Below are 24,182 nucleotides of genomic sequence, written 5' to 3' on the forward strand. Positions count from 1 at the left end.
TCTAATTTATTTAAATAGGCGTAATTAAATAAAAATACAATTAAATTTAGGGCTAAAAAATAATAAATAGCGATAAATATAATCTAAAAAATCAAAATGATAGTCATGTCTAAAGAAGTTCATATCTGATTGTGGTTTGCCGTTGCATTGGTGACTACACACTTTTACTGGTCGGTTCTAATTTTAAATTTAAGTTAGATTTAATTAACATTAAAAGTTACTATGGCCACTATAAGATCAATAAAGGTATATTTAATATTATCCCAAATTAAAATTAACTTCTATTTACATAATACCCGGGCTTAAGCCCTTATCTTCAAAATCAGTAAAATAATTGCTCACATGAATTTATTCATTCTTTCCATGAAAATTGTATTAAACAGGGTATGGTCGCGCTGGTAACCGGAGGGGCTTCTGGTTTAGGTCGCGCTACGGTGGAACGTTTTGTCCAACAAGGTGCCAAGGTTGTTTTATGTGACCTACCAACCTCAAAAGGTCAAGATGTGGCTACCAGTATAGGCGAAAATTGCCTATTTTCCCCCGCTAATGTAATAAATTCATTTACAAGGCCCATATAACCCATAAAAAAACATCAAAATTAATGCCATAGGTCACTTCTGAAGAGGATATCCTCAAAGCTTTGGACCTAACCAAACAAAAATTTGGCAAACTGGACATTGCAGTCAATTGTGCCGGGATTGGAGTTGCTTTTAAAACCTATAACTTTCATAAAAGTGTCCCACACTCTCTAGATGACTTTCAAAGAGTCCTAATGGTCAATACAGTGGGGTCATTCAATGTCATTCGCCTATCTGTGGGTTTGATTGGTCAAAACGCCCCGGATGCTGATGGACAAAGGGGCGTGGTCATAAACACCGCTAGTGTCGCCGCCTATGATGGTCAAATTGGTCAAGCAGCTTATTCAGCTAGTAAAGGGGCTATTGTTGGAATGACCCTACCAATTGCCAGGGACCTTTCAACTCAAGGGATACGTTGTTGTACCATAGCTCCTGGTAAGTTAGAATTATGCCAAGGCTTAATTAATATTATAAGCAGACGACATATAACCGCCGCCATCTTGTTGGTATAACGTTTTCTAACCCTTGGTGGACGCATTTTTATACTTTTTCAGGTCTTTTTGACACTCCATTACTGCAATCCCTTCCTGAAAAAGTGCGCAAATTTCTAGCCAATACCATCCCATTCCCTCAACGTTTGGGCAACCCTGAAGAATACGCCCATGCAGCTCAATTTATTGTTGAAAATCCCTTAATGAATGGGGAAGTGATTAGATTAGACGGAGCCTTAAGAATGCCTTTGTAACAAAGACAAAGACATCAATTTCTCCATAAATAAAACGATCAGATATATTTTTCTACATAGGTTAATAAACAAGTTATGAAATAATAGCTAGCTTTCAGGAAATTTAAAATGTATTAAGTACCTGATTGCAATTACATTAAAGTTTGGTTATCAATTTGTTACTTGTACACTTATTTTTGAGTTTAAGTACGTTCCCCCCCCCCTATTGTTCAAAATAAAACAAAAGCCACTTGAACTCCAACCCCTATTGTTCAAAATAAAACCAAAACCATTTTAACCCTTTCTACTCCGCCTTAATTGTTCCAAATAAAACAATTAAAAACCGTTCCACTCAACTTGATCCCTTCAAAATAAACGAAAAAACCGTCTGCTTCAGTCAGTGCTGCTATAGTACGAAGCATCTAATCCTAAATTATTTTTAAATATTAGCCTTAAAGAACAATTAATTTAAACGATGGGAAGATTCCGTCCAAGATCTAACGAATTAGCCAATCAGGGGTAAGTTGAGATTAATTAAAATTAGCCCCAATTAAATAACTAATTTAGATAAACGGAAATTTTTGAAACCAAGGCTTAACTTTGGCCCCTGTACTTTTGCTTTCCCCGTATAGCTCTTTTAAGTTTTAGTATCGGTTTTATATCGTAATTTTAATTAAAATTTAATATAATTTTAATTTCAGCGCCTCTGAACGAGAAACAAATAAAAATACTCACGATCTTTACCGTGATTTGAATTCAAACGAAATCCCAATTGTATACAGTGAAAATTATAACATTGCATTTTACGGATTACAAAAACTTCATCCATTTGATTCGGAAAAGTGGCGTAGAGTTCACGATTCCTTGAAAGGTTAAAAATACTTAACCCCCTTAACTAATTAACAAAATATAACCCAAGTATCTAATTTTAACTAAAACAGAAGCCGGACTTGTAAAGCCTCTGATCAAATCATCGGTAGAACCTTTAGAAGCTACATCAAAAGATCTATTAGTCGTTCACCCCCAAGAATATTTGGACAGACTCAAAGTAGGCCTAACATATTTAAATATAAGGCTAATTAACTTAAATTAAATCTATTTCTGCCAAGACAAGCGCTTACGTGGCCAGAGTAACTGAAATGTGTCCATTGGTCATACTCCCCAATTTTGTTGTTCAAAGGAACGTATTAAAACCGCTAAGGTTTCAAACTGGTGGCTCAATTCTAGTTAGTAATTATAATATATTTAAAGTTCAAGAGGTCATATAATTCGCGGGAATATAACTTAATTGTGATATGGTTAATATAGGCTGGTAAGTTGGCCATGGATCATGGATGGGCCATAAACATAGGCGGTGGTTTTCACCATTGTAGGGCCTTAGCAGGGGGTGGTTTCTGCGCATACGCGGACATTACACTAACCATAAAATTCTTATTTGAACGAATGCAAAATTGTTCCAAAGCCATGATAGTCGACTTGGACGCGCATCAGGTAAAGTCCGAGATGGACAGTGATCGGTTAGCTATCTCAGTTGTGACGTCAATGGCTAGGTAAAACCACGTCAGGGGGGGGGGCTTAGCGGCCATGTTTGGTACCGCTTTGGTGGTGCTATGGGTGACGTCACACTAAGGCTACTGAGATAGCTCCGATCTATAAGGGTTTAAATTAAACCCTAAACCATTAATTTTAATCTCAAGGGTAATGGCCACGAACGTGATTTCGTTTCTGACAACCGCGTTTACATCATGGATGTTTACAACTCCTACATTTATCCCCATGATAATGACGCTAAAAGTAAATAATAACATCATAAGTTTATAATATACAGTTCCTTCCATAAGTAAGACGCATGACGTCATGCTAGAGACTTAACTGAAAGCTCCAGTTTGTAACCAGTGACAAACTTATGGATGGAACGTATCTTATAAACTTATGATATAATCACGTTTCGTTCAAAGTCCAAATAATTACGATTAAATTAATTAAAAAATAAAGGGGCCATTTCGCGAAAAGTCGAATTATACCACCATACTCAAGACGAGGAATATTTGCAAAAAGTCCGAACTCATTTAGAAGGTGCCCTGAATGAATTCCATCCCGACATAATTGTGTACAACGCGGGCACTGATATCCTTAAAGGAGACCCATTGGGAAACTTGGACATCACGCCAGAAGTAATTAAAACGCCCAAAGAATTATTTTTAAAAGAATTAGGTATATATTATTACAATCCTAATTGTACAGGGTGTTATTGAACGAGACGAAATTGTATGGTCGCAAGCAAAGAGGCGAAAAATCCCTATTGTCATGTTAACAAGCGGTGGATATCAAAGTTTTACCGCTAAGGTTATTTCCGACTCCATTCTCAATTTGGATCGCAAGGGACTTTTGAAATTTGCAACGAAAGACAACGTGGTTTATTAATTCCTGCCAAATCATTTAACGTAATTAAATTAATTTTCCCATTAATTAAGTGCCTATTAAACTAAAAATCATGTGGCTACTAAATATGTAAAATAAGTACAATTGTGTATATGATGTAAATAATTAACTTCAATTAAATAATAAATTAAATTGTAAAATATTACAATAAATTGTTCAATCATATGAACGAAAATTAACACTTGTTTTGTTCGCAATTATTTGAGTAGACGGTCGTAAAACACAATACACACACTGTGAACACGGGCATATCCGTGGCGTAACTATACTGTCATTGGTCAGTTTTAACACATGAAGAACCACTTAAAAGTTGCTGAAGGGAAATTGAATTGCGCAAGCCCCATTATGATTGGTGCAACGCACTGGACCACGTTGGTATAAAGAAAACTGCAATTGCAACCGCACACGTACGCGTTAACGCAACACAACATAACCGCACATCAGAGAAAACTTTGAAAACCATTGTTCAACGATGAAAAATATCATATAAACCACGCACTATATGAAGCACAATTCGGAAAACGCAAACTATGTAACAAACGCGCTATTGCAAAATTAACCACCATCGCATTGAACACAGCGTTCTTATCATACTATCTGATAGAAGTTCCAAACTGATTAAAAAAATCTTTAGTTGGCACGTTATTTTTGGCTTCGCGATCTAAACTTTGCGTTCTCGCCTTTTGTATGGCGGCTAATTGCCGATTAAATCGCGCTAATTCTAGTTGCTCCTCTTTCGCGTCGCGAAGCGCGTGTCGATGACGCAATTGCCAAGAATGGACGTCGCGATTAACCCTATCATCCCATGACCTTTTTTCCCTCAAACTTCGTTCTCTTTCAAACTGGAAATAAGTTTGAAACGTCATCAACGTACGTCATTTCAGATTTTACAAGAACACAACCAAAGTGTTGATAAAGTGCGACTAAAATTGCATTGCAAGTGTTACAAAAACACAAATTTCCCATATGCGTAATGGATTGAACTATAGAGTGTGGAGAACTGACCCAAAAGCCCAAATTGTGTTACTGCCTTTAACAGCAAAAAGTGTGTGGACACAAAAGCCCCAAAATGTTATCCAATAGCCCCAAAAAGAATATGTATCCAATAGCCCCAAAAAGAATATGTATCCAATAGAGCTATTTCAGTGGGGGAAAAATTTCGTCTGCTACGAAAATTGGGCCTGCCTTTGAGTGTAGAGGGCAGCCATTTTGTGAGGGTTTCTCTATGGGCAAATAGCATTGGTGACGTAGCCATTACCCCCTCTGAAATAGCTCTATAGCGCCAAAAGAATGTCTCCAAAAGCCCAAAAAGAATATGTATCCAATAGCCCAAAAAGAATGTCTCCAAAAGCCCCAAAAAGAATATGTATCCAATAGCCCCAAAAAGAATATGTATCCAATAGCGCCAAAAGAATGTCTCCAAAAGCCCAAAAAGAATATGTATCCAATAGCCCAAAAAGAATATGTATCCAATAGCCCCAAAAAGAATATGTATCCAATAGCGCCAAAAGAATGTCTCCAAAAGCCCAAAAAGAATATGTATCCAATAGCGCCAAAAGAATGTCTCCAAAAGCCCAAAAAGAATATGTATCCAATAGCCCAAAAAGAATATGTATCCAATAGCCCAAAAAGAATATGTATCCAAAAGCCCAAAAAGAATATGTATCCAAAAGCCCAAAAAGAATATGTATCCAATAGCCCAAAAAGAATATGTATCCAATAGCCCAAAAAGAATATGTATCCAATAGCCCCAAAAAGAATATGTATCCAATAGCCCCAAAAAGAATATGTATCCAATAGCCCCAAAAAGAATATGTATCCAATAGCCCCAAAACGATATTTCAAAGCCCCAAACCCTTACGCAAAAAACCATCACCAGTCTCTTTCATTCAAACACACGCAAAAACTATTTATACCAATGCTGTTAGTGCTACAGAAACGTCACAAAAGCTTGCAAAGAAAAGATCATTCGCACGAACCAAAAAATGAACACTTACAGCTTTGAGTTGAGCTTGGAGACGTTGTTCCGTTAGTATCTCCTCTTTTTGATTCTGGTCCATGCCTTTCCAACGATCGGGTAAGATTCGATGAGGTCCAGCCCTTGACCTCGCCTGGTTACGAGATTCGTTTAAGAAATCGCCTCCAAGCTGATTGGTAACATCCATCCAATTTTCGCGTTCCCTTTGTCTTTGTTCAAAAGCTCTCCGTTCGTTTTTCTCGCGGGCCAAATGTTCATTTTCTTTCAAATTCATCGTATCCATCATTTTACTTAAATTTTTCTCGTAATTTTCCAATTCTTTCCCAGTTTCACATTGGTATCGATAAATTTTGTCCCATTTTTCATTTTCCGCCGCGATTTTTCTACTAATCGCGCTTTTTTCGCGTAATTGTTCGTCTAATTCCGCTTTTAAGGCTTGGGCCTTTAACTTCTGTTTATTTTTAAAGTCCGGGTCCTCCCCGTCAAATTTTTGGGCGGAGCTAACGTGATATTCGTGAGAAAATGGTCTAACTTCATGATGATATCTTTGTCTACTGATACCGCTTGTTTGGGGTCTAATATAACTTTGGACTAAAGTTTTTTGCCTAAATTTACGGTGTTCGTCTTCCTCAATTTGATATCTTAATGCTTTTAAGTCGTTTTCTAAGATTTCGCGTTCTGAAAGTTAATTTTAATCGCGTTATTAAAGTTATTACTTACTATAGGGTATTGAATAATGTTGAACTACGTTTTTGGAAAACTAAAACTGAAAATTTCAGAAAATATTCTTACCTAATCTTTGCTCTTTTGCCTTTTCAGCAATTTTTATCGCTAATTTTTCCTCAATTTGTTCGTTTAAAGCTTTAACATCAACCTAAAAAACGAAAACCGCACCACTTTAGCTAACCCTAATTAAAACCATCGTTACAAGTTCCCGCGCTTTTTGACCCCTCCTGACCCTCCCAGATATTTGACGCTTAAACCGATCACGAGGGACAAGTGGAAGACCAATCAGAGAAGAGAAAATATTTGAAAGGTTAAGATTTAAAAGGCCATGGCTTAGGGAAAAAATACAAATGGATCATCATAAACATGATCACTTTACCCCGATCCTACTTCATCGCGTAAAATAACCACTGTGTATTGATCAGAACATTCAAATCTAACTATTTAGGCCTATTTTTAAAGCTAATTATGGTTATTTTTAGGCCTAAACAATTGAATTAGAGTCAAATGTCAAATTTATAATTACCCCTATTGTTCGGATTTTCTCGTCAAAAATTCTATTTTTCCTTTCCAATTCTAAGAGTCTTCTGCGATTTTGCAGTGATTTATTCATATTTTAACTTAAATGATAGCTAATCAACGCTTTTCGATACTAAATTAAGTTAATTAACCCGATTAAAACTAAAAGTCGTACCCCAACAAACAATCACCGTTGCTTCTCACAGCAACAAACATTGAAAATGATGTTTGCGGTTGCCAAGCTCCAAATGCCGTTTTCTATTGGCTGCTAGTAATATGCCACCACCATGGAGCAATATTATAGGATACGTCGATATATTTAAGGCAATTTTAAAAGAACTTTTGTTCCCACTCCTATAAAACTACTCCATTGAAAATTTCAAACGAAAAGTATGCCGCTTTAGTTCGTCTGCTATTCAAATTTCGCCGGAAGTTCCCGGAACATGGTTTCGGTTTCAGTTTCAGTTTGAAAAGAAACTATTAATAAAGCATTTAAAATGCGTCTATAATGTGAATTTAATTCTAATTAAACCAAAAATTATTATAACTTACGTTCCTAAGCTAATTTATTACTATATTAAGCGGTGGTACTAATAAATATATATAACAATGAACGTCAGAGCTAACGCAATTTCCAAAATTAGGCCAGTTTTTGGGTTACAAAATTTACTTAATCGTAATAAAACGTTAGTTTATCGACAACGAAACAGTACCTCAACATTTTCACCTCTTCCTACTGGTCCAGACACAACCATAACGAAAGTTATCACTAATTGGATGCAACGTTACGAAGATTTTATTGGCATATCAGCTGTAAAAGATGCCCAAAATAAAGTCATTCGGGTATAATATAAGACACTGCCTGCTTTTAGCCTTAAAAAGGACTAGTTTCCAATAGTAAACACGCGAAACTTGCCCCCTTTCTTAGGCTGTAATTAAAATATTTTTCAGGCGGAAAAGAAGTTTCAAGAAACGCAGGAATCGAGACGCGAACTTCAACGTCAAATTCAAGAACTTCAAGTTAAATTAAAAGATATTCATCGCGAATTGGATAAAACTACGCGTGGGGAAGATCGTTATTTGCATTTAATTACTCAGGTAATTATGAATTTAACTGAATTGAATTAAAAACGTGTTAAATAACTTCTTCCATAATAGGAACACGCGGTTATAAAAGACGAACGTACCATGTTAGAAAATTTCAGATCCTTAGAAAAAGACGAACGCGATTATTTCTCGGCCCTTTCTTTAGCCGTTCGCGAATCGCACGAACAGGAAAGAACCCAAGCTGAACGTACCAAATACTGGTCTCTGATTGGCTCCGTTTGCGGCGCCATTATAGGAATAGTCGGCACTACAATTAACAACCGAATGCGAATGAAAGAACTGCGTCAATTAGTAACAGACGCGTCCACGAAACAAAAAGACGATTCGTCCCTCGTTACGGAAACTCAACGTAAAATGGAGTCGTTCTTAGATGAAGTTAAACAAATGCTGGTCAAACAAGATGTTAATGAAGGTCAAAAGGTCAACGGCGCCGATAATTCAAATCAAATTGAAGCCATGGAGAAACGTTTATCAATGGAAATGAACGAAGTGAAGTCCATGATCGCGGCCCAGTTACTTAACGTCAAAACAGATGGTAAGATGACGGAGGAAGATATCAAAAGTTTGACACCAGTTAGCGTTTATTTCGGGGAAGATTTGGGCCAAATTGTAACGCGCGCCGAACAAAATTTAGAATGGAAAATGAAGATAAACTCCTTAGCGACGGTCGCCGCGTTTTACGGGATGTTAGCAGTTACCATTCCAATTATATTTCATATGTTCAAAGGAAATTAAATTAAATTAATTAATTAATTGATGGACAATGTAGGGTTGTTTTTTTATAGATTCATAACAAATTGTTATTAAAAAAATTGATTGATTTGAAGATTTCTAAACAAAATTTGAAAATAGTTCGTTCGTTCGTTCATCGGAAGCTAACAATAATAATCTATGACGTAAAAGTATTTTTTCTGAGGTTTTTCGTTTATGAAAAAATCCAATTCCAAATCTAGGAACCTAATAATAAATAATTTAAAATGATAATGATAATATGGCGCTGATTTAATTATAATTATAGTTAAATATAGAATTAAATAGCTAAGCTAAGCTAAGCAACTTGTATTTATAATTTTAAAAATTAATTTTGTATTTGAAAAATGAATAAATGAAACTTTTTTTTAAAAGTTATATTGAATATATTTAATTTTAATTAAGATTAACCTACTTAATTAAATTAACTATAGCTTAATTAGTTTAAAACCTATTGTACTTAAAGAACCCGACCCTACACCCCTCCCTTTTGATTATAATTAAACCATAATTAACTTCAATTAAACCTTAACTCCCATAATTCTAATTAACCAAACTTAACTTTAATTAAATTAAAATGACACCTACCTATGATTAACTGCATTATTCATAATAGTTAATACTCCATGTACAACCGTGTCCTGTTTAACGGGAAATGGATGAATATGAAGCATGGCTTGCCTCCAATGAGTTTCTCTAATAAAAATTAAATTAAATTTAATTAATCATGATTAATTATCATTAAATATATATATTAAATTATATTTAATGATAATCACTTTTCGTAAGGCGACGTTGATAAGATGATATTTCCGGGGAAATTAACGCTAAACCAAATGACAAAACCATAGAGATCTTCGTCTCCGTAAGAGATCAATTGAAAAGGCAAATTTAATTTCCCCGTTTCTCTCAAAGGTCGAAAATTATTTAAATTAATTTCTAATATTTTGGCTGGTCGAGAGATTATAATTTCGCCCGGAACAGTAGCTAAAGTAACTCGACCTAATTCGCGTTAAAATTAATCAAATCAAATCAAAATTAGGTCGGCGGCCATCTTTGTGTCGTGCAAGACGCCATCAACTTACTACAAAGTTCATTAGCTGCATTTTCGGCTAAAGGAGACATGTTAACTTTGTGAGTATTTTCGATATCGTGCCACATATCGACTCTGTTTCAATTTAATTTAAATTAAGTTAAGTTAACGACCAGTTGTCCTACAATTACTTACGAATGCGTCCATTCGTCAGTTTTCTCAATTAGGGCCATGAACATATAGGCTTTCTCGGGAAATATTAGGCCATCGTCTTTTAACCATTTTTGTTTGGCAAATAAAACGGAATCGAGCATAGATTCGTAGAGTAGCATGTGTCCCATCCACTCGCTAACGATTATGTCCACTTTCTCAGGGATTACCGCTTCCTCCACTGTCGAGTGGATGACCACGATCTTATCTTTCATATTATTGGCTTCCACTATTTTCTCCGCTTCTTTAGCGATTCCACTCGCGTCGATCGCGTATACTTTTTTGGCACCAGCTTGCGCGCAAAATACGCTTAAAATGCCTGCAATAAATGTCTTGTAAAATTGCGCGGGAATGCGATACAACATGCTAATACGAATCATTGCGTTGTTAATTAATTTCGACGCGAGTTTTGTGGGTACACCGGACTTGAGAGCTTAATATAAAGTCACGCCTCATAATTCTGATGGCGTCTTTCTGGTAGCAGAGTGTGGTCTCGCGAGAGCGCAAGGTACAACACGCAGCGTATTGAACATTGCTCAGAGAAATCATGGTTTGATATACCAAAAGAAATCCCTAACATATCCCAAACGTTTTAGGACAAAACTTTAAATCCCTGACTTATCCTTCCATTTTCCGAACCCCGGATTTATCCAGGTTCCGTAGGAACTCTTACCACGCACGCTCTGCTACCAGCCAACTGTTGGTAGCAGAGCGTAGTCTCGCGAGCGCGCACGGTACAACACGCAGCGTATTGAACAATGCTCAGAGCAATCATGGTTAGATATAATGCTCAGAGCAATCATGGTTAGATATACCAGCAGAAATCCCTGACATATCCCAAACGTTTTAGGACAAAACTTAAAATCCCTGACCTATCCTTCAATTTTCCGAATCCCGGATTTGTCCAGGTTCCGTAAGAACCCTTACCACGCACGCTCTTCTACCAGCCAACTGTTGGTAGCAGAGCGTGGTCACACGAGCACGCAAGGCGCTGCGAGATAGACTAGCTCTTCCCACAAAACCCGCCTAGATACGTTGAGAAAATGACTACACAATGATACGTATTAACTGGACGCATTCCCATAATGGTAAATATATAAATTTACCGGTGCCACATCCAACATCCACTACAATTTTTCCATAAAATCTTTCATAGTTTTTTAAAATTGCTTGTTGATAAGTAAAGGTTCGCGCAAAATCTCCGATCATTTCCGCGTGAATTCCCAGAAAATCGTACGATCTATTTAATGTTGTTTTTTTTTTTAATTCCAGGGGTGCGTGGGCGGATGGGAAAACGAAAGGAATTAAATATTAAAAAAGTTATTTCGGGGGGACGGAAGGAAATTACGTATTAATACCGTCATGTTTTTATATTTTTTTAACGGACGGGATTCGTACTTAAAATATTCTTGATCGTAGTCTGCAATCGATACGTCAGTTATTTTTCTGAAATTTAAGAAAACAGAAGGGAATATTCTAATGGTAAAATAAATAGATCGGAGTTTAAATTAAATAATATTAAAGTTAAATTCTAACTCTTAAAAAAATTATAATCGATAAAAAATAATCTAAGATGACATTTATTATTATTTCTTATTGTTCTCGAAAACATTGATTGATTTTACAGATGAAAAAGAAAAATATGGTATTCATGAACGAATTGTGAAAATTCATGAAGGGAAATAATATTAACATTAACATAAAAAGTTATTAATTTCATTCTTGAGATGCGTTATTTTCATTGCTGTTGTTGTTATTGACGTTGTTAACTCTTTCCCAGATTTGAATGTAAGCTTCTGATAATGTTATCATCTGTGGTAATATCTCGGTGACGTGTAGATCCTGAAGTTCGTACCATTTACCACTTCCTTTATGCAAGACATGCATTCGATACGTTCCTTTTCCCGATCCGGGTTCTCCGTCGTGAACAATATTCGCTACCAAATTATAGACGCAATCTTCTTGTTTCGCATCCGAAAAGTCCACATTTTCTGGTAGCAACTCGGACAGATCGACGTTTTTAATTGGAAAGTTAACGATGGTTGGATTTTTCTCCACAAAAAACGTGTTTTTAGTGAAACGTTTGATGAATAGAATCAGATAAGGTGGTAAACGAGTGATTTTGAAACGTTTCATGGTCGAATCTTTATGGGTTTTGTATTCTTTCTCGGTAACTCCGTTGAATTTCGCCAGTAAAGTCGCCAGGGGTACTTGGGGAATTATATTTTCTCTTATTTCGTCTTTGAACAAAGGTGGAGGGGGCAGGTCTAAGGTCAGATATAAAAACGTTGATTCCTCGCAAATTTCGCGGTATTCATCTCCGTGTTTTAAGAATTCTTCTTCGGGTAAATCGAGGGGGATGATTTTACGAGAGTAAACCTTCATGGAACCCAAAAAAGTGCGGTAAACCACACTGCTTTTTTCCTTCTTGGTTCCGTTTAATGCCAAATGAAGACTGTTTAGAAACCAAGATAAGAAATCTATGGGATCTCCTTGCTCCGTGATCTGTAGACGCTTTTTACTGCATAAAACGACGGCTTGTAACATTTCATGGGGGCTAACGTGAGCTTTGAAATTGCGTGCGTTCCACAACTTCCTTAGCAGCTCTCCAAAACGTTGGACAATTAAAAATGCTGTATCCCCAGGTGGACGTTTCAATTTGGAATAACTCTCCTCTCTCAGAAAGTAATTTCGTAGAGGAGGGACGTGAGACAACGCTTGGAGAATGACGTTACAATAATCATTGGCTTTGATGTTATTTAAACCAACAATGCCCGGGAGGTACGTTGTTCCGTCATAGGCTCTTGACAGTTTTGAATTGCGATCTAAGTTTCTAATTTCCAATTTGCCAAAAGTGGGGCGCAAAACGTAGGTTATATCATCGAGGGACGAATCTACGATCTCGTAATTATCGGGTAAACAATAGAATCTTAAGGAATTCAGGTTTAAAAAGACGTGATGCCCGACTTGCACGCTGTGCGTGTATGCGTGCGTGTTTGGGCCGCGACCCTGAAAATATTTGCCGCAAACGAGGCAAGCGTAGACGTTTATACGCGACAGAGATACCGAACATAATTTTTCAAAATCAAAATCGAGTACATTTCGATTAATCGTATCTAAATACGGGCAATTTCTGCTTCTATCTAGATTAGGGTTGTTAGACAAAGGCTTAACGTTGGATTTATACCTCTTTGCTAGAACGGGTTGATCGTCATCTCCTTCGTCTTCGGGAACGCTTCTCTTGTTTAAATTGTCCTCCTCGACATTAGTTTTGCTGGCCGTACCATTCGTTTCCATTTTAATGGCGATTAACTTACAATTAAAACCAAATCAACAAGTTACGTACAAACAACGCGGTCGCCGTCAAAGCGTCAATTATTACTCCTCGGCGACTGGCCCTACTCCGGGCCGGGAAAATAGTCGAAATTACGTCACGTTTTTTTGCTATTGGTTAATAAAATACAGCCCTGAACGTAAGCATAATTAAGTAGATAAATTACGCGCAATTTTTAATTTACATTAATGTGATGTGAATTCATCTATTTTTCAACATTTGTAAATAGTTTAACAACACTAACGATTAATAAACTATAATTATCCTTAGAATTAGTTGGATTCTTTGACACTGTTATGATAAAATTTTCTTAAATATAATAAATTTTGTACTTTTATTGTAATTGCGATGGATCGAGACGTCACCATTAAAAAAAATACAAAATTTATGGTCAGATTTTTGGATTGAACTTCTAGCCTTTCTCTTGGTAACAAGTACCCCCTTGACCCCGTCCCCAGCTGCTCTGGGTAAACTCAAAGCCCTTAGCACTTTAGTGCGAAGTACGAAATGCGTAGTTAAAACCAGGGGGGGGGGGGTGCCCAACCCAGGCAACTGTTACCACTTACCACCTCAGTGTCAGTCAAATCCCGAATAAAAGCAAAGAGGAAAATAGGCCTAGATAAAAGCATTCTTTCGAAAAATAGGGACAAGCAAAAGATCCCTCAGCGAGATAACATAAAGAGTTGAAAATTTCCCTCGGTAGCGATGTGTGAATTCCAAGAAACTGGGGGGGGGGGGGGGGGTCAAACGTAGCCTCTTAAATTCTAGGAAGAATTTCTTTGCTTTGGGGATTATGGGATGGGGGCAATACTTAAATTTTATGGGATGGGGTAGATAAGGTGACCCCTTCACTTCTTTAGTTCAGTTTGACAGGTTGACAAATTTCCCGTTCTATAATTGGTCATGGCATAAGTAACATACATCGCAATAAGTATCCCATTGCCGTAATTGTGTTTTAAACCTATTTCAATTTAATTTTTACTTACTTTCATTTCGTAATTAGTTTAACGACTGAAATGGTTAGAATTCTTCAATTCAGAAACAATTCCGATTCTCACTGGACTTCATTCAATTTCATATTTTTTAACAAATAAAACATTAAAGAAATGTTTTATTTTTTATTTAAATTACGACAAAGCATTCACTAAAGGTACATAATGATAATCCCTCGAGTGTTGTTGTTGTTGTTGTTTGGTTTGGGGGAGGGGCTTTGAAGTTTTCGTCATAGGTTAATTTTCGAAACGAAGCTTTGATCCTTTTTTGAACGTCTAAATTTGTTTGTATGGTCGTTGTTTTAATCTCATTGCCGGGGGGGGGGGGTCAGAGGGGAGTTGGAAATTTAATTGTGAAATAGTTTGAAACTGTTCCATTTATTCACCAGAGGGGGAGGGACTTGTTTGCAGGAGGAGATTATTCAGAAGGGGCGGGACTTGTTTGAAGAGGAGGAGATTATTCACCAGAGGGGCGGGGTTTGTTCAGAGGAGGAGATTATTCACCAGAGGGGGCGGGGCTTGTTTGAAGGCGGAGATTATTCACCAGAGGGGGCGGGGCTTGTTTGAAGGAGGAGATTATTCACCAGAGGGGGCGGGACTTGTTTGAAGGAGGAGATTATTTACCAGAGGGGGCGGGACTTGTTTGAAGAGGAGGAGATTATTCACCAGAGGGGGAGGGGCTTGTTTAGGGGAGGAGTTTATTTAGTCTAAAACAAGGGGATAATTCCAAAAATTCAATTATTTCAGTGTTTTAGATATAATTTTTAGGGCTTTTTTTCTTTGTTCCAAAACTTTCCTGTTACGATAAATTTTAATTTAATTTTTTTGCAGGTTGTTTTTATTTTAAATTACTTAAGGAGTTATTTTGTTTGTTATTAACGCGTGAAAACTTTAATTTAAATATAAAGTTTCTAAATTTTAATTTAATTCATCAACTTTTTTGTCATTCATTCCATTAGAGTCATACTTCTTTTTTTTTTTTTGAATTGTTTATTTTTATTTATTTTTTTTTTCTATAGTTTTTCTTTAGTTTTTTTATCTATTTTTTTAATATTAAAAAAAATGCTATTATAGAATGAAAAAGTCGCTAAAAAAATGGAAAAGACCTTTTATGTTTTCTTGCATAAATTAATTGCGTAAATTTGATTTGATTTCTTTTAAATTAAATTAAATTGATTAAACCAAATTAAAGAAAGTGCAGTTAAGTTTTTTTTTCTTTTGAAATTTTTTGCATCGTGTGGTTTTTAAACTAGCACCAAAAGTTTGGTTTGGTTTTATTTACGTTAAACAATAAATAAAATCCTTTATTTGTTTGTTTTTTTTAAGTGGAAAAAGATTTTGTTTATTGTTTATGTTTACGTGTTTTGTTTTGTTTTGCAAATGCGTCTAGCTTAATATGGAGGAACTTACCAGTATTTTTTAAATTACGTTTCTGCGTGAAACCATTTTTTTTAAGTTACATTGAATGATAATGCGAAAGATTAGCTTCAAAACGAGACCAAAAACGTTGAAATTGGACCAAAATTAACAAAGTTACGAAGACATTTAACTTTTCTATTTATTTATAGTTTAATTTTGACCTAATTAGGCTAATTTTGAAGATAGATTTTAGTACTAGTCGCAATCCGGGTAATTAGACCTACAAACCAAGACCAAATAGGTCAAAATAGGCCAAAAATAAAGGAAGTTATACAAGAAACAATTTGGTCTAATTTTGACCTAATTAGGCTAATTTTGAAGATAGATTTTAGTACTAGTTGCGATCCGGGCAATTAGACCTACAAACCAAGACCAAATAGGTCAAAATAGGCCTAAAATCTACTAAGTTAGGCTAGAAACAATTTGGCCTAATTTTGACCTAATTAGGCTAATTTTGAAGGTTCCTTTGATTACTATTTGCAATCAGGACGTTTACACCTTCAAACCAAGATCAAATAGGTCAAAATAGGCCAAAAATAAACGAAGATACAAGCAAAATAGGCCTAATTACTAATTAGGCTTAACACTCGTTTAATTAAGTCCAATTTTTACGTAATTAGTCTCAAATTAAAGCTAACACCGATATCTACTCCAAAAAAACAAAAAAGACAGCCGACAAGAAATTAATTATGAAGATTAAAAATTGTCATATACGTTATTTTAATTTTTGAAAAACAATGTGGGCGGGGCCAAAAATAACGTAAATAAGTCTGAAAAAAAAAATGGTAAACAATGCAACGCGAGCTTTTTAAAGTCTCTATGGGTGAAAAACACAAATGTTTAGTTACTTTTTTAAAGGTTTTTTTATGAGAACATAACAATGAAGCAAAGAAATAAATTTAATTAAGATTTGTGGCATATTTTGCCTAATTAATTAATTCCCCCCTTTTCCCTAATTATCAATTTTTATTTTATCTTGTTTGTTTTTGTCGCTACGTTACGATATAGTTTTGTTTTCATAATATTTATTATTTCCGTTCACTGATAGCGGTTGGGTTTGTTTATTTAACGTAGTAAGAGGGGTTATGTTTGTTTGTTTATAAGGTTTTTTTCAGGAATTGAGCCAAGGATGCTTCAAGCAATCGTTGGCCTTGGCACGCTCCGAGGGGTCAAAAGCCAACATGGGCAATAGAAAGTCCGTAAAGGCTTGAGCCTCCGATGGATCCCACTCGTATTTTTCCGTCAGAACTTCGTACAAACCCCAAGGTTTTAACTTCGTGATGTGTCGAAGTTCTCCTTCACCAAACACACAATGCAAGAACGCAATTTCAATATTATAATTGCGTTTAAACGATAAAAAGCGTCCCTCTTTGTCACAAAGTAATAAAAACCGTCCCTCATCGTCGCGAAGTAATAAAAACCCGTCCCTCTCCGTCGCAAAGTAATAAAAAACCGTCCCTCTCCGTCGCAAAGTAATAAAAAACCGTCCCTCTCCGTCGCAAAGTAATAAAAACCGACCCTCTTCGTCGCAAAGTAATAAAAAACCGTCCCTCATCGTCGCAGAGTAACAAAAACCGTCCCTCTTTGTCTCGAAGTAATAAAAACCGTCCCTCTTCGTCTCGAAGTAATAAAAACCGTCCCTCTTCATCGTAAAGTAATAAAAAACCGTCCCTCTTCATCGTAAAGTAATAAAAAACCGTCCCTCTTCATCGTAAAGTAATAAAAACCGCCCCTCTTCATCGTAAAGTACTAAAAACCGCCCCTCTTCGTCGTAAAGTAAGAAAAACCGCCCCTCTTCGTCGTAAAGTAATAAAAACCGCCCCTCTTCGTCGTAAAGTAATAAAAACCGCCCCTCTTCGTCGTAAAGTAATAAAAACTGCCCCTCTTCATCGCGAAGTAATAAAAAACTCATCTCCGTCGCAAAGTAATAAAAACCTCATCTCTCCGTCGCAAAGTAATAAAAAACCGTCCCTCTTCATCGTAAAGTAATAAAAACCGCCCCTCTTCATCGTAAAGTACTAAAAACCGCCCCTCTTCGTCGTAAAGTAAGAAAAACCGCCCCTCTTCGTCGTAAAGTAAGAAAAACCGCCCCTCTTCGTCGTAAAGTAATAAAAACCGCCCCTCTTCGTCGTAAAGTAATAAAAACCGCCCCTCTTCGTCGTAAAGTAATAAAAACTGCCCCTCTTCATCGCGAAGTAATAAAAAACTCATCTCCGTCGCAAAGTAATAAAAACCTCATCTCTCCGTCGCAAAGTAATAAAAAACCGTCCCTCTTCATCCCAAAATAATAAAAACCTTACCTGATCGTCGCAAAGTAACAAAAATCTTATCTCTTTATTGCAAAGTAATAAAAACCTTATCTCTCCATCACGAACAAATAAAAACCGTCCGCAAACCAATAAAAACCCATAGAAAATAGAAAATGTACGAACCCTTTTTATTGAAGAATTCCCTCGAGTATTTTCCAGAGAAGGCTATATGCTTAGGAATTTCACCGAGAAGTTCTATGACGTGAGCGAGATGATCTTCGTCCCGCGAGTAATCCTCACCCGAATGCGGCTCAAACAAATAATCACCCGTTGCCATCTCGAAAGCCTTAAGGACATTACAAAAATACCACAAAAACGGACGCTGAACCAACGTCCATCCACTCCTAAACCTTTCAAGCTCAACACTGTTCTTACCATACAAGCCGTACTCCAAATATCAGCTGGCAAACCGTAATTGGCGCCCAAAAGAACTTCTAAACACCTGTACTGACGCGTTTGGATATCCTCCGTAAAATGGTGGTCCTAAATACCACCGTAACCAAATGGTTAAGGGTCACCAGGGGTAAAGGTAGACATGATCTTACCATCCAACAAGCGTTTCCCAGATCAGCTATCTTAACTGATATGTCGCAAACTTCCAGGACAGGATCGGGTCGATGTTCCAGCGATTTCTGGTTATCGGGACAAGAGGCGACCCTCCTCAATGTCCCCTCCTTGCCCTTCTCCCGTGTGGAAGGGGACAGAGTGCTTTCGGAGCGTTCCAGCCGCTGCGTAAAGTCACCACCGTGTGGATCTAAACATCCACTGTCGTGCCCATTATAACCAAAGATTTCTTCGGGTAACTCGTTATCGGGCGTCGGAGAGGATGACCGTTCCTCCGTGTTTTGAGAGGATGTTACGTCAACCGAAATACTCTCTGACCTCAAGCAAGTTACTGGAGGTCCGAGGAAATTGTTAAGAATTGCCCAAACCCGCTCCATATCTTAAGAGTTAATTACCCTCGTCGGAATCTCCGTTGGCTAGGCCTAATTCTATTGACTTTTGGGAAGCGCTTTCGGGCGAAGGACTATTGGTATTTTTGTCCTGATGACTCTGAGACTCGTGCTCCAATTCCTCCAATTGTTGCATTTGAATTTCTAGCAATTCCTGTTGCCGTTTTGCCTTTTTACGCAATTTTTTCTTTTTATTCTTTGACATTTTAGTGCTAGGATCAGGGGCCAAAAACTCTTTCGGAGCCGTGCTAACTAATAATTTAATTATGATAGTTAGCTAATGATCATATTGGGGCTTCAAAACCAGACCGAGATGGTCAACACGGCGCAACTTGAGTAATTACGGGCCGATTTTGACCAACTCGGGGTCATTTTGAAGGTCAAAACCAGACCGAGATGGTCAACATGGCGTAACTTGAGTAATTACAACGCGATTTTGACCAACTCGGGGTCATTTTGAAGGTCAAAATGAGACCGAGATGGTCAACATGGCGTAACTTGAGTAATTACGGACCGATTTTGACCAACTCGGGGTCATTTTGAAGGTCAAAACCAGACCGAGATGGTCAACATTGCGCAACTTGAGTAATTAGGAAGCGATTTTGACCGACTCGGGGTCATTTTGAAGGTCAAAACCAGACCGAGATGGTCGACACAGCGCAAGTTGAGTAATTACGGGCCGATTTTGACCAACTCGGGGTCATTTTGAAGGTCAAAACGAGTTGTGTAACGTACTATGAGAGCCGGGTAATCGAAGACCTAATTTTTGCCACTGCGAAGCTTCGTAAGCTAATTTTCTAACGTAAGCTTCGTCTACGGTCAGTAGTATATTCTCGGGCTTGATATCGGTGTGAATAATTTTACATTTAGTATGAAGATAATCGAGCCCTTCTAGGACTTGGCGTACAATCGTTTTAACGTTAGCTATAGGAATTCCTTGATAATTGGAGCGTATGATTAATTTCAACAAATTGTGGCCTAATACTTCGAACACCATACAAACATCTGATTAAAGTTTGAAGTTAAGGGAAATTCAAAATTCAAAATTAAAACGTTAATCAGACTTAAATAAAAAGGATACGGGTTCCATTTACGCCAGATATTTTGAAATCATCTAATAGTTGAACGACCCTTTCTCTATAAGGGTCTTGGGGGTCACTGTCCCTGACGCTACGAAGCAATTTAATTTCGTCTAGGGCAGTTTCGGTATAATGAGCGGCGCTTTTCACCACTTTTAAAGCCACAAATCGTTTCCCGCTATAAACAGGGGTCATTTTTGTGTTAAAACCTATTGCAAGATTGTGGCGAGTTGTAGTCTAATTAACTGACCTCAGGTCCCAACAAAGCCAAACCGTGGAAAAATGACCCCAACCTAATTTTCTCACTACGTGATATCGACTGTGAAATAAATCTCCAATTTTCACTGGATGATAACCTCCTACGACGAAACAGAGGTATTTAAACGCGTTACATTTTAATAATATTATTTTTATTTGTTGTTGGGGTAAAAGAGAGTTATGATAATTGCGGAAAGGGAAAGTTTTTATAGCATAGTGTGGCGTGTCGTTACAAACAAGAATTTAAATTTAATCTTTATTTGGCTTTGGTCCAGCCAGGCAAGACCGAAATAAATCTCCTTGCCATTTTTAAAACCTTAATTATAATATCAGGAAGTTATATTTGGCTACACCGACGTACAAAACAACAATTATGGCTTCCAGTTGACCTAATTTCGTCTAAAAACATAATCCCATTTGTTTTGCATAAAAGTTTATATTCAGATATGCACCATTACTACGTAATGAATACTTTTTTGTGTATTTCACACAGGGTTCATACAACTTCTGGAAAACCAATTTCCCTGAATTTTCCAGAGTTACGAGCCTCCAAAGTTGGGTCTAATGCTATTCCTATGGAGTGGGGTTGTCTGTTTACGTTTGGCTTAATTACTCGGCCCCTGTTTGTCGTAGCCCTAAGTTTTTAGTATGGTTAGATGGGGGACAAATTGGCCTATAACATACTCAAAGGACATCCCCGTATCTCTAGTAGAACCAGAGTTAAGAGCCTCCAAAGTTGGGTCTAATGCTATTCCTATGGAGGGGGTTGTTTGTTTACGTTTAGCTTAATTACTCGGCCCCTGTTTGTCGTAGCCCTAAGTTTTTAGTATGGTTAGATGGGGGACAAATTGGACTATAACATACTCAAAGGATATCCCCGTATCTCTAGTAGAACCAGAGTTACGAGCCTCCAAAGTTGGGTCTAATGCTATTCCTATGGAGGGGGTATGTTGGTGCACGTTTTACTTAATTACTTGGCCCCTGTTTGTCGTAGCCCTAAGTTTTTAGTATGGTTAGATGGGGGACAAATTGGACTATAACATACTCAAAGGACATCCCCGTATCTCTAGTAGAACCAGAGTTAAGAGCCTCGAAAGTTGGGTCTAATGCTATTCCTATGGAGGGGGTTGTTTGTTTACGTTTAGCTTAATTACTCGGCCCCTGTTTGTCGTAGCCCTAAGTTCTTAGTATGGTTGGATGGGGGACAAATTGGTCTATAACATACTCAAAAGACATCCCCGTATCTCTAGTAGAACAAAAGTTACGAGCCGTCAAAGTTGAGTGTAATGCTATTCCTATGGAGGGGGTTGTTTGTTTACGTTTATTCTTAATTACTCGGCCCCTGTTTGACGCAAATTTCCCTGATTTCCCTGAATTTTACTAGAAATACGTAATTTCCCTGATTTCCCTGAATTTTACTAGAAATACGTAATTTCCCTGAATTTCAAGAAATTCGTAATTTCCCTGAATTTTACAAGAAATTCGTAATTTCCCTGAATTTTACAAGAAATTCGTAATTTCCCTGAATTTTCCCTGAGGTTTTTGTCAACTATTTATTTCCCTGATTTTTCCAGGTTTTCCAGGTTTGTATGAACCCTGTTCCAGGTAAAATTAAAATCCGTATGGGGTACTGTGGGGGGGGGGTGCGATGCCTCCTTTGGGGTTTGTTGGAGAGAAGGAAAGAGGCCGAGGGGCATTCCAGTCTCTCCTCTCCCCTCTCCAATGGGGCATGTTTTTACTTCTCAGGACTGGTTATATTTAACCAACTTTTTAGTCAACAATTTATTTTCCTGATTAAGAATTTCCAGGTTCTCTATTCAGGTTTGTATGAAAGCTGTTGTAACTTGACAGTATCTTTCATGATTTTATCAAAATTTAACTCAAATTTAATCAAAGTTGAAGACAATGATAATCTTGAACCAGATAAAAACCCTTAAAATAGACTTTTATTATACAGATTTCAGATTCTAAAAAAAACCCTTCCCTCAATATTTGAGAATTTTTAACAGTGAGCCTTTTCCTTTGATTTCCCAATTGTATCTGTTAAGTGTTAGTTTTACTTTCTGTGCCTTTTTAAATATGTGGTTCCCACAATAAACAGAGCATTTATTGGACTTTAAAATCTTAGCACCTAGTTGAGACTTTTATGACCCCAATGCCTGCAGGGAAACATAGCCAGAATAGGCGGGGGGGGGGGGATTTTATGACTATAAGCTGGAAAAACTGGGCCATTAAAATTTTAGATCAAATTTTGTAATATTCCTAGCAGCCTCCTAATCTACATTTGATCAATTTTTGTGTAAATTGATCAATACCATCTTGATCAAAAGATAACACCTCTTAAACTGTCCCCAATCAAAATTTAAAAACATAAATATTTGAAACCCAATCAAAATTTAAAAACAAATATTTGAAACCCTTAATCAAATATTATTCTCATATTTGAAACCCTTAATCAAATATTATTCTCATAAATACTAGAAACCCTCAATCAAATATTATTCTCATAAATACTAGAAACCCTCAATCAAATATTATTCTCATAAATATTTGGAGACCCTTAATCAAATATTATTGTTGACAAAATTATCACCCAAATCAAAATCAAACTTTATTACAAAAACCCCACCACCAGAAGTGAAAAACATGAATGTCTGACTCACCCTTGCAATAATCATGTGGATCCTCTTGTTCATCCTCATCAGAACCCAAAACCTCCTCTTCATCTTCTTCCTCATCAACATAAATTGGTTCCGAGGAATACTGATGTTCCAGCCTTTTTCCTCCACCTCCACTTCCGCGATCACTTCCTTGCTTATCACCGGGTGTTCGATCCCCAGGTGTGGCTGGACCCCCAGTATCATTCCTCCCTTTAAACTTTGATTTTGGTCCCTTTGAACGTTTCTTTTTGGCTTGAATTGCCATAACTACATCAAAATTAATTAGAAAAATAAACCAAAATTAATTAAGATCCCCTACTTACTACGTATCAAGTTTAAAACGTAATTGATTAAACTATAGATAAGTCTAATCCAATTGAGTGCTAGCTCCGTGAAGTAACTAAACATATCAAACCCGTCCAACACTATCTGGCTTTGATTTTTTTGCTTAGTAAAATTTATTTCCCAATCTCTAGACAACTTAAAGACAGTCTAAGATCAGCAAGAGAAGATAAACTATGAATCATTATAATCATTTGTGATAAACAATGGTCCTAAACTATGAAATGAATGAAACCACGAAATAATGAAAGTGATCTTAACAATTGTCTCCAACTTTATCTTTCAAAACAACAGAAATTAATTTCACGCTTGATTAGGCCTACATTGTTTAAAATTCCACGTGATTATTTCTATTTAAACCCCCAACATTGCCTAGAATATCTTAAACAGGGGTTAGTTTTCGTAAATTCAAATTAATATAATAATAAAATCCTTGGGCTATATTTCTAAGCCTTGGCCATTGACAAAGCGAGTGTGAAAATGGGCGCCACGTTAAGCCTTTGCGACACATTGATGCCGCTTAATTTTAACCCGCTATCTCCCCAAATAAACGCTTTAAATACTTAAAAAAAGGCTTAAAAGAGACGTATTTACCTTTTCTATTTACGTCCGAGTTCATTTCGATATTTTAAACGCTAAAAATTAATTAAAAACTTAATTATTATTCATAAATTCAAGGCGAGACTACACCAAACTTCACCCGTCTCCGGGAGCCCTCACTTTCTCTAATGAAAACTCACCGGATTGGTTAAGAAATAATCCTTGGGAC

The 24,182-nt window shown here is 36.8% G+C and overlaps 6 protein-coding genes across 8 annotated transcripts; 3 read left to right on the forward strand and 3 right to left on the reverse strand.

The window, feature by feature from the left end:
• Positions 1-90: 90 nt before the first annotated feature.
• scu (hydroxysteroid 17-beta dehydrogenase 10) lies at positions 91-1,482 on the forward strand. The gene is made up of 4 exons (XM_089846828.1): positions 91-246; positions 384-548; positions 611-1,013; positions 1,133-1,482. Exons 1-4 carry the CDS (start codon positions 223-225, stop codon positions 1,321-1,323), a joined length of 783 nt encoding a protein of 260 aa, XP_089702954.1. The 5' UTR covers positions 91-222; the 3' UTR covers positions 1,324-1,482.
• A 176-nt stretch (positions 1,483-1,658) lies between these two features.
• On the forward strand, positions 1,659-3,923 carry HDAC11 (Histone deacetylase 11). Its single transcript, XM_089846823.1, has 8 exons — positions 1,659-1,821; positions 2,004-2,173; positions 2,244-2,350; positions 2,412-2,528; positions 2,611-2,793; positions 3,000-3,096; positions 3,298-3,476; positions 3,547-3,923. The coding sequence occupies exons 1-8, from the start codon at positions 1,778-1,780 to the stop codon at positions 3,724-3,726; spliced, it is 1,077 nt and encodes a 358-aa protein (XP_089702949.1). The 5' UTR covers positions 1,659-1,777; the 3' UTR covers positions 3,727-3,923.
• Positions 3,498-7,286, reverse strand: LOC149653883 (RIB43A-like with coiled-coils protein 2). The gene is made up of 4 exons (XM_089846824.1): positions 6,975-7,286; positions 6,515-6,596; positions 5,742-6,400; positions 3,498-4,586 (listed from the first exon to the last, which is right to left on the reverse strand). Exons 1-4 carry the CDS (start codon positions 7,059-7,061, stop codon positions 4,338-4,340), a joined length of 1,077 nt encoding a protein of 358 aa, XP_089702950.1. The 5' UTR covers positions 7,062-7,286; the 3' UTR covers positions 3,498-4,337.
• Positions 7,287-7,385: 99 nt separating this feature from the next.
• On the forward strand, positions 7,386-9,202 carry LOC149653884 (uncharacterized). The gene is made up of 3 exons (XM_089846825.1): positions 7,386-7,810; positions 7,919-8,065; positions 8,126-9,202. The coding sequence occupies exons 1-3, from the start codon at positions 7,577-7,579 to the stop codon at positions 8,807-8,809; spliced, it is 1,065 nt and encodes a 354-aa protein (XP_089702951.1). The 5' UTR covers positions 7,386-7,576; the 3' UTR covers positions 8,810-9,202.
• Positions 8,841-14,046, reverse strand: LOC149653885 (protein arginine N-methyltransferase 6-like). 2 transcript variants are annotated; one of them, XM_089846820.1, is made up of 8 exons: positions 13,255-14,046; positions 11,466-11,513; positions 11,174-11,307; positions 10,053-10,386; positions 9,910-9,992; positions 9,604-9,826; positions 9,413-9,520; positions 8,841-9,031 (listed from the first exon to the last, which is right to left on the reverse strand). In XM_089846820.1, exons 1-8 carry the CDS (start codon positions 13,362-13,364, stop codon positions 8,950-8,952), a joined length of 1,122 nt encoding a protein of 373 aa, XP_089702946.1. In that variant the 5' UTR covers positions 13,365-14,046; the 3' UTR covers positions 8,841-8,949. The 2 variants fall into 2 exon arrangements, with proteins under 2 accessions (XP_089702946.1, XP_089702947.1); XM_089846821.1 differs by having other exon boundaries at positions 11,426-11,513; positions 13,255-13,307.
• A 458-nt stretch (positions 14,047-14,504) lies between these two features.
• On the reverse strand, positions 14,505-24,159 carry LOC149653886 (SRSF protein kinase 3-like). Of its 2 annotated transcripts, none has more exons than XM_089846832.1 (10): positions 24,008-24,159; positions 23,075-23,338; positions 20,404-20,512; positions 20,156-20,331; positions 19,810-20,079; positions 19,081-19,326; positions 18,667-19,016; positions 18,497-18,604; positions 18,245-18,407; positions 14,505-17,108 (listed from the first exon to the last, which is right to left on the reverse strand). In XM_089846832.1, the coding sequence occupies exons 1-10, from the start codon at positions 24,030-24,032 to the stop codon at positions 16,924-16,926; spliced, it is 1,896 nt and encodes a 631-aa protein (XP_089702958.1). In that variant the 5' UTR covers positions 24,033-24,159; the 3' UTR covers positions 14,505-16,923. The 2 variants fall into 2 exon arrangements, with proteins under 2 accessions (XP_089702958.1, XP_089702957.1); XM_089846831.1 differs by lacking the exon at positions 24,008-24,159 and adding an exon at positions 23,395-23,550.
• Between the last annotated feature and the right edge of the window lie 23 nt (positions 24,160-24,182).

Source organism: Phalangium opilio, unplaced genomic scaffold, assembly GCF_054372755.1.
Source record: "Phalangium opilio isolate 3A_F unplaced genomic scaffold, DU_Popi_V2 ptg000081l_1, whole genome shotgun sequence".
Classification (NCBI taxonomy): domain Eukaryota; kingdom Metazoa; phylum Arthropoda; class Arachnida; order Opiliones; family Phalangiidae; genus Phalangium; species Phalangium opilio.

Coding starts and splice junctions, on each gene's coding strand:
- scu (XM_089846828.1), top strand. CDS start 223: ATGGCCACTATAAGATCAATAAAG. Junction 247..383: donor CCACTATAAGATCAATAAAG/GTATATTTAATA, acceptor TGTATTAAACAG/GGTATGGTCGCGCTGGTAAC. Junction 1,014..1,132: donor TTGTTGTACCATAGCTCCTG/GTAAGTTAGAAT, acceptor ATACTTTTTCAG/GTCTTTTTGACACTCCATTA.
- HDAC11 (XM_089846823.1), top strand. CDS start 1,778: ATGGGAAGATTCCGTCCAAGATCTAACGAATTAGCCAATCAGGG. Junction 1,822..2,003: donor AACGAATTAGCCAATCAGGG/GTAAGTTGAGAT, acceptor TTTTAATTTCAG/CGCCTCTGAACGAGAAACAA. Junction 2,794..2,999: donor TCGACTTGGACGCGCATCAG/GTAAAGTCCGAG, acceptor TTTAATCTCAAG/GGTAATGGCCACGAACGTGA.
- LOC149653883 (XM_089846824.1), bottom strand. CDS start 7,061: ATGAATAAATCACTGCAAAATCGCAGAAGACTCTTAGAATTGGAAAGG. Junction 6,401..6,514: donor GGCAAAAGAGCAAAGATTAG/GTAAGAATATTT, acceptor ATTAACTTTCAG/AACGCGAAATCTTAGAAAAC. Junction 4,587..5,741: donor TCCAAGCTCAACTCAAAGCT/GTAAGTGTTCAT, acceptor ACTTATTTCCAG/TTTGAAAGAGAACGAAGTTT.
- LOC149653884 (XM_089846825.1), top strand. CDS start 7,577: ATGAACGTCAGAGCTAACGCAATTTCCAAAATTAGGCCAGTTTTTGGG. Junction 7,811..7,918: donor CCCAAAATAAAGTCATTCGG/GTATAATATAAG, acceptor AATATTTTTCAG/GCGGAAAAGAAGTTTCAAGA. Junction 8,066..8,125: donor ATTTGCATTTAATTACTCAG/GTAATTATGAAT, acceptor CTTCCATAATAG/GAACACGCGGTTATAAAAGA.
- LOC149653885 (XM_089846820.1), bottom strand. CDS start 13,364: ATGGAAACGAATGGTACGGCCAGCAAAACTAATGTCGAGGAGGACAAT. Junction 11,308..11,465: donor TACGATCAAGAATATTTTAA/GTACGAATCCCG, acceptor AACATTAAATAG/ATCGTACGATTTTCTGGGAA. Junction 9,993..10,052: donor ACTGACGAATGGACGCATTC/GTAAGTAATTGT, acceptor AAATTGAAACAG/AGTCGATATGTGGCACGATA.
- LOC149653886 (XM_089846831.1), bottom strand. CDS start 23,479: ATGTTTAGTTACTTCACGGAGCTAGCACTCAATTGGATTAGACTTATC. Junction 19,327..19,809: donor TCGATTACCCGGCTCTCATA/GTACGTTACACA, acceptor TTAAATTATTAG/TTAGCACGGCTCCGAAAGAG. Junction 19,017..19,080: donor CAACGGAGATTCCGACGAGG/GTAATTAACTCT, acceptor TCGGACCTCCAG/TAACTTGCTTGAGGTCAGAG.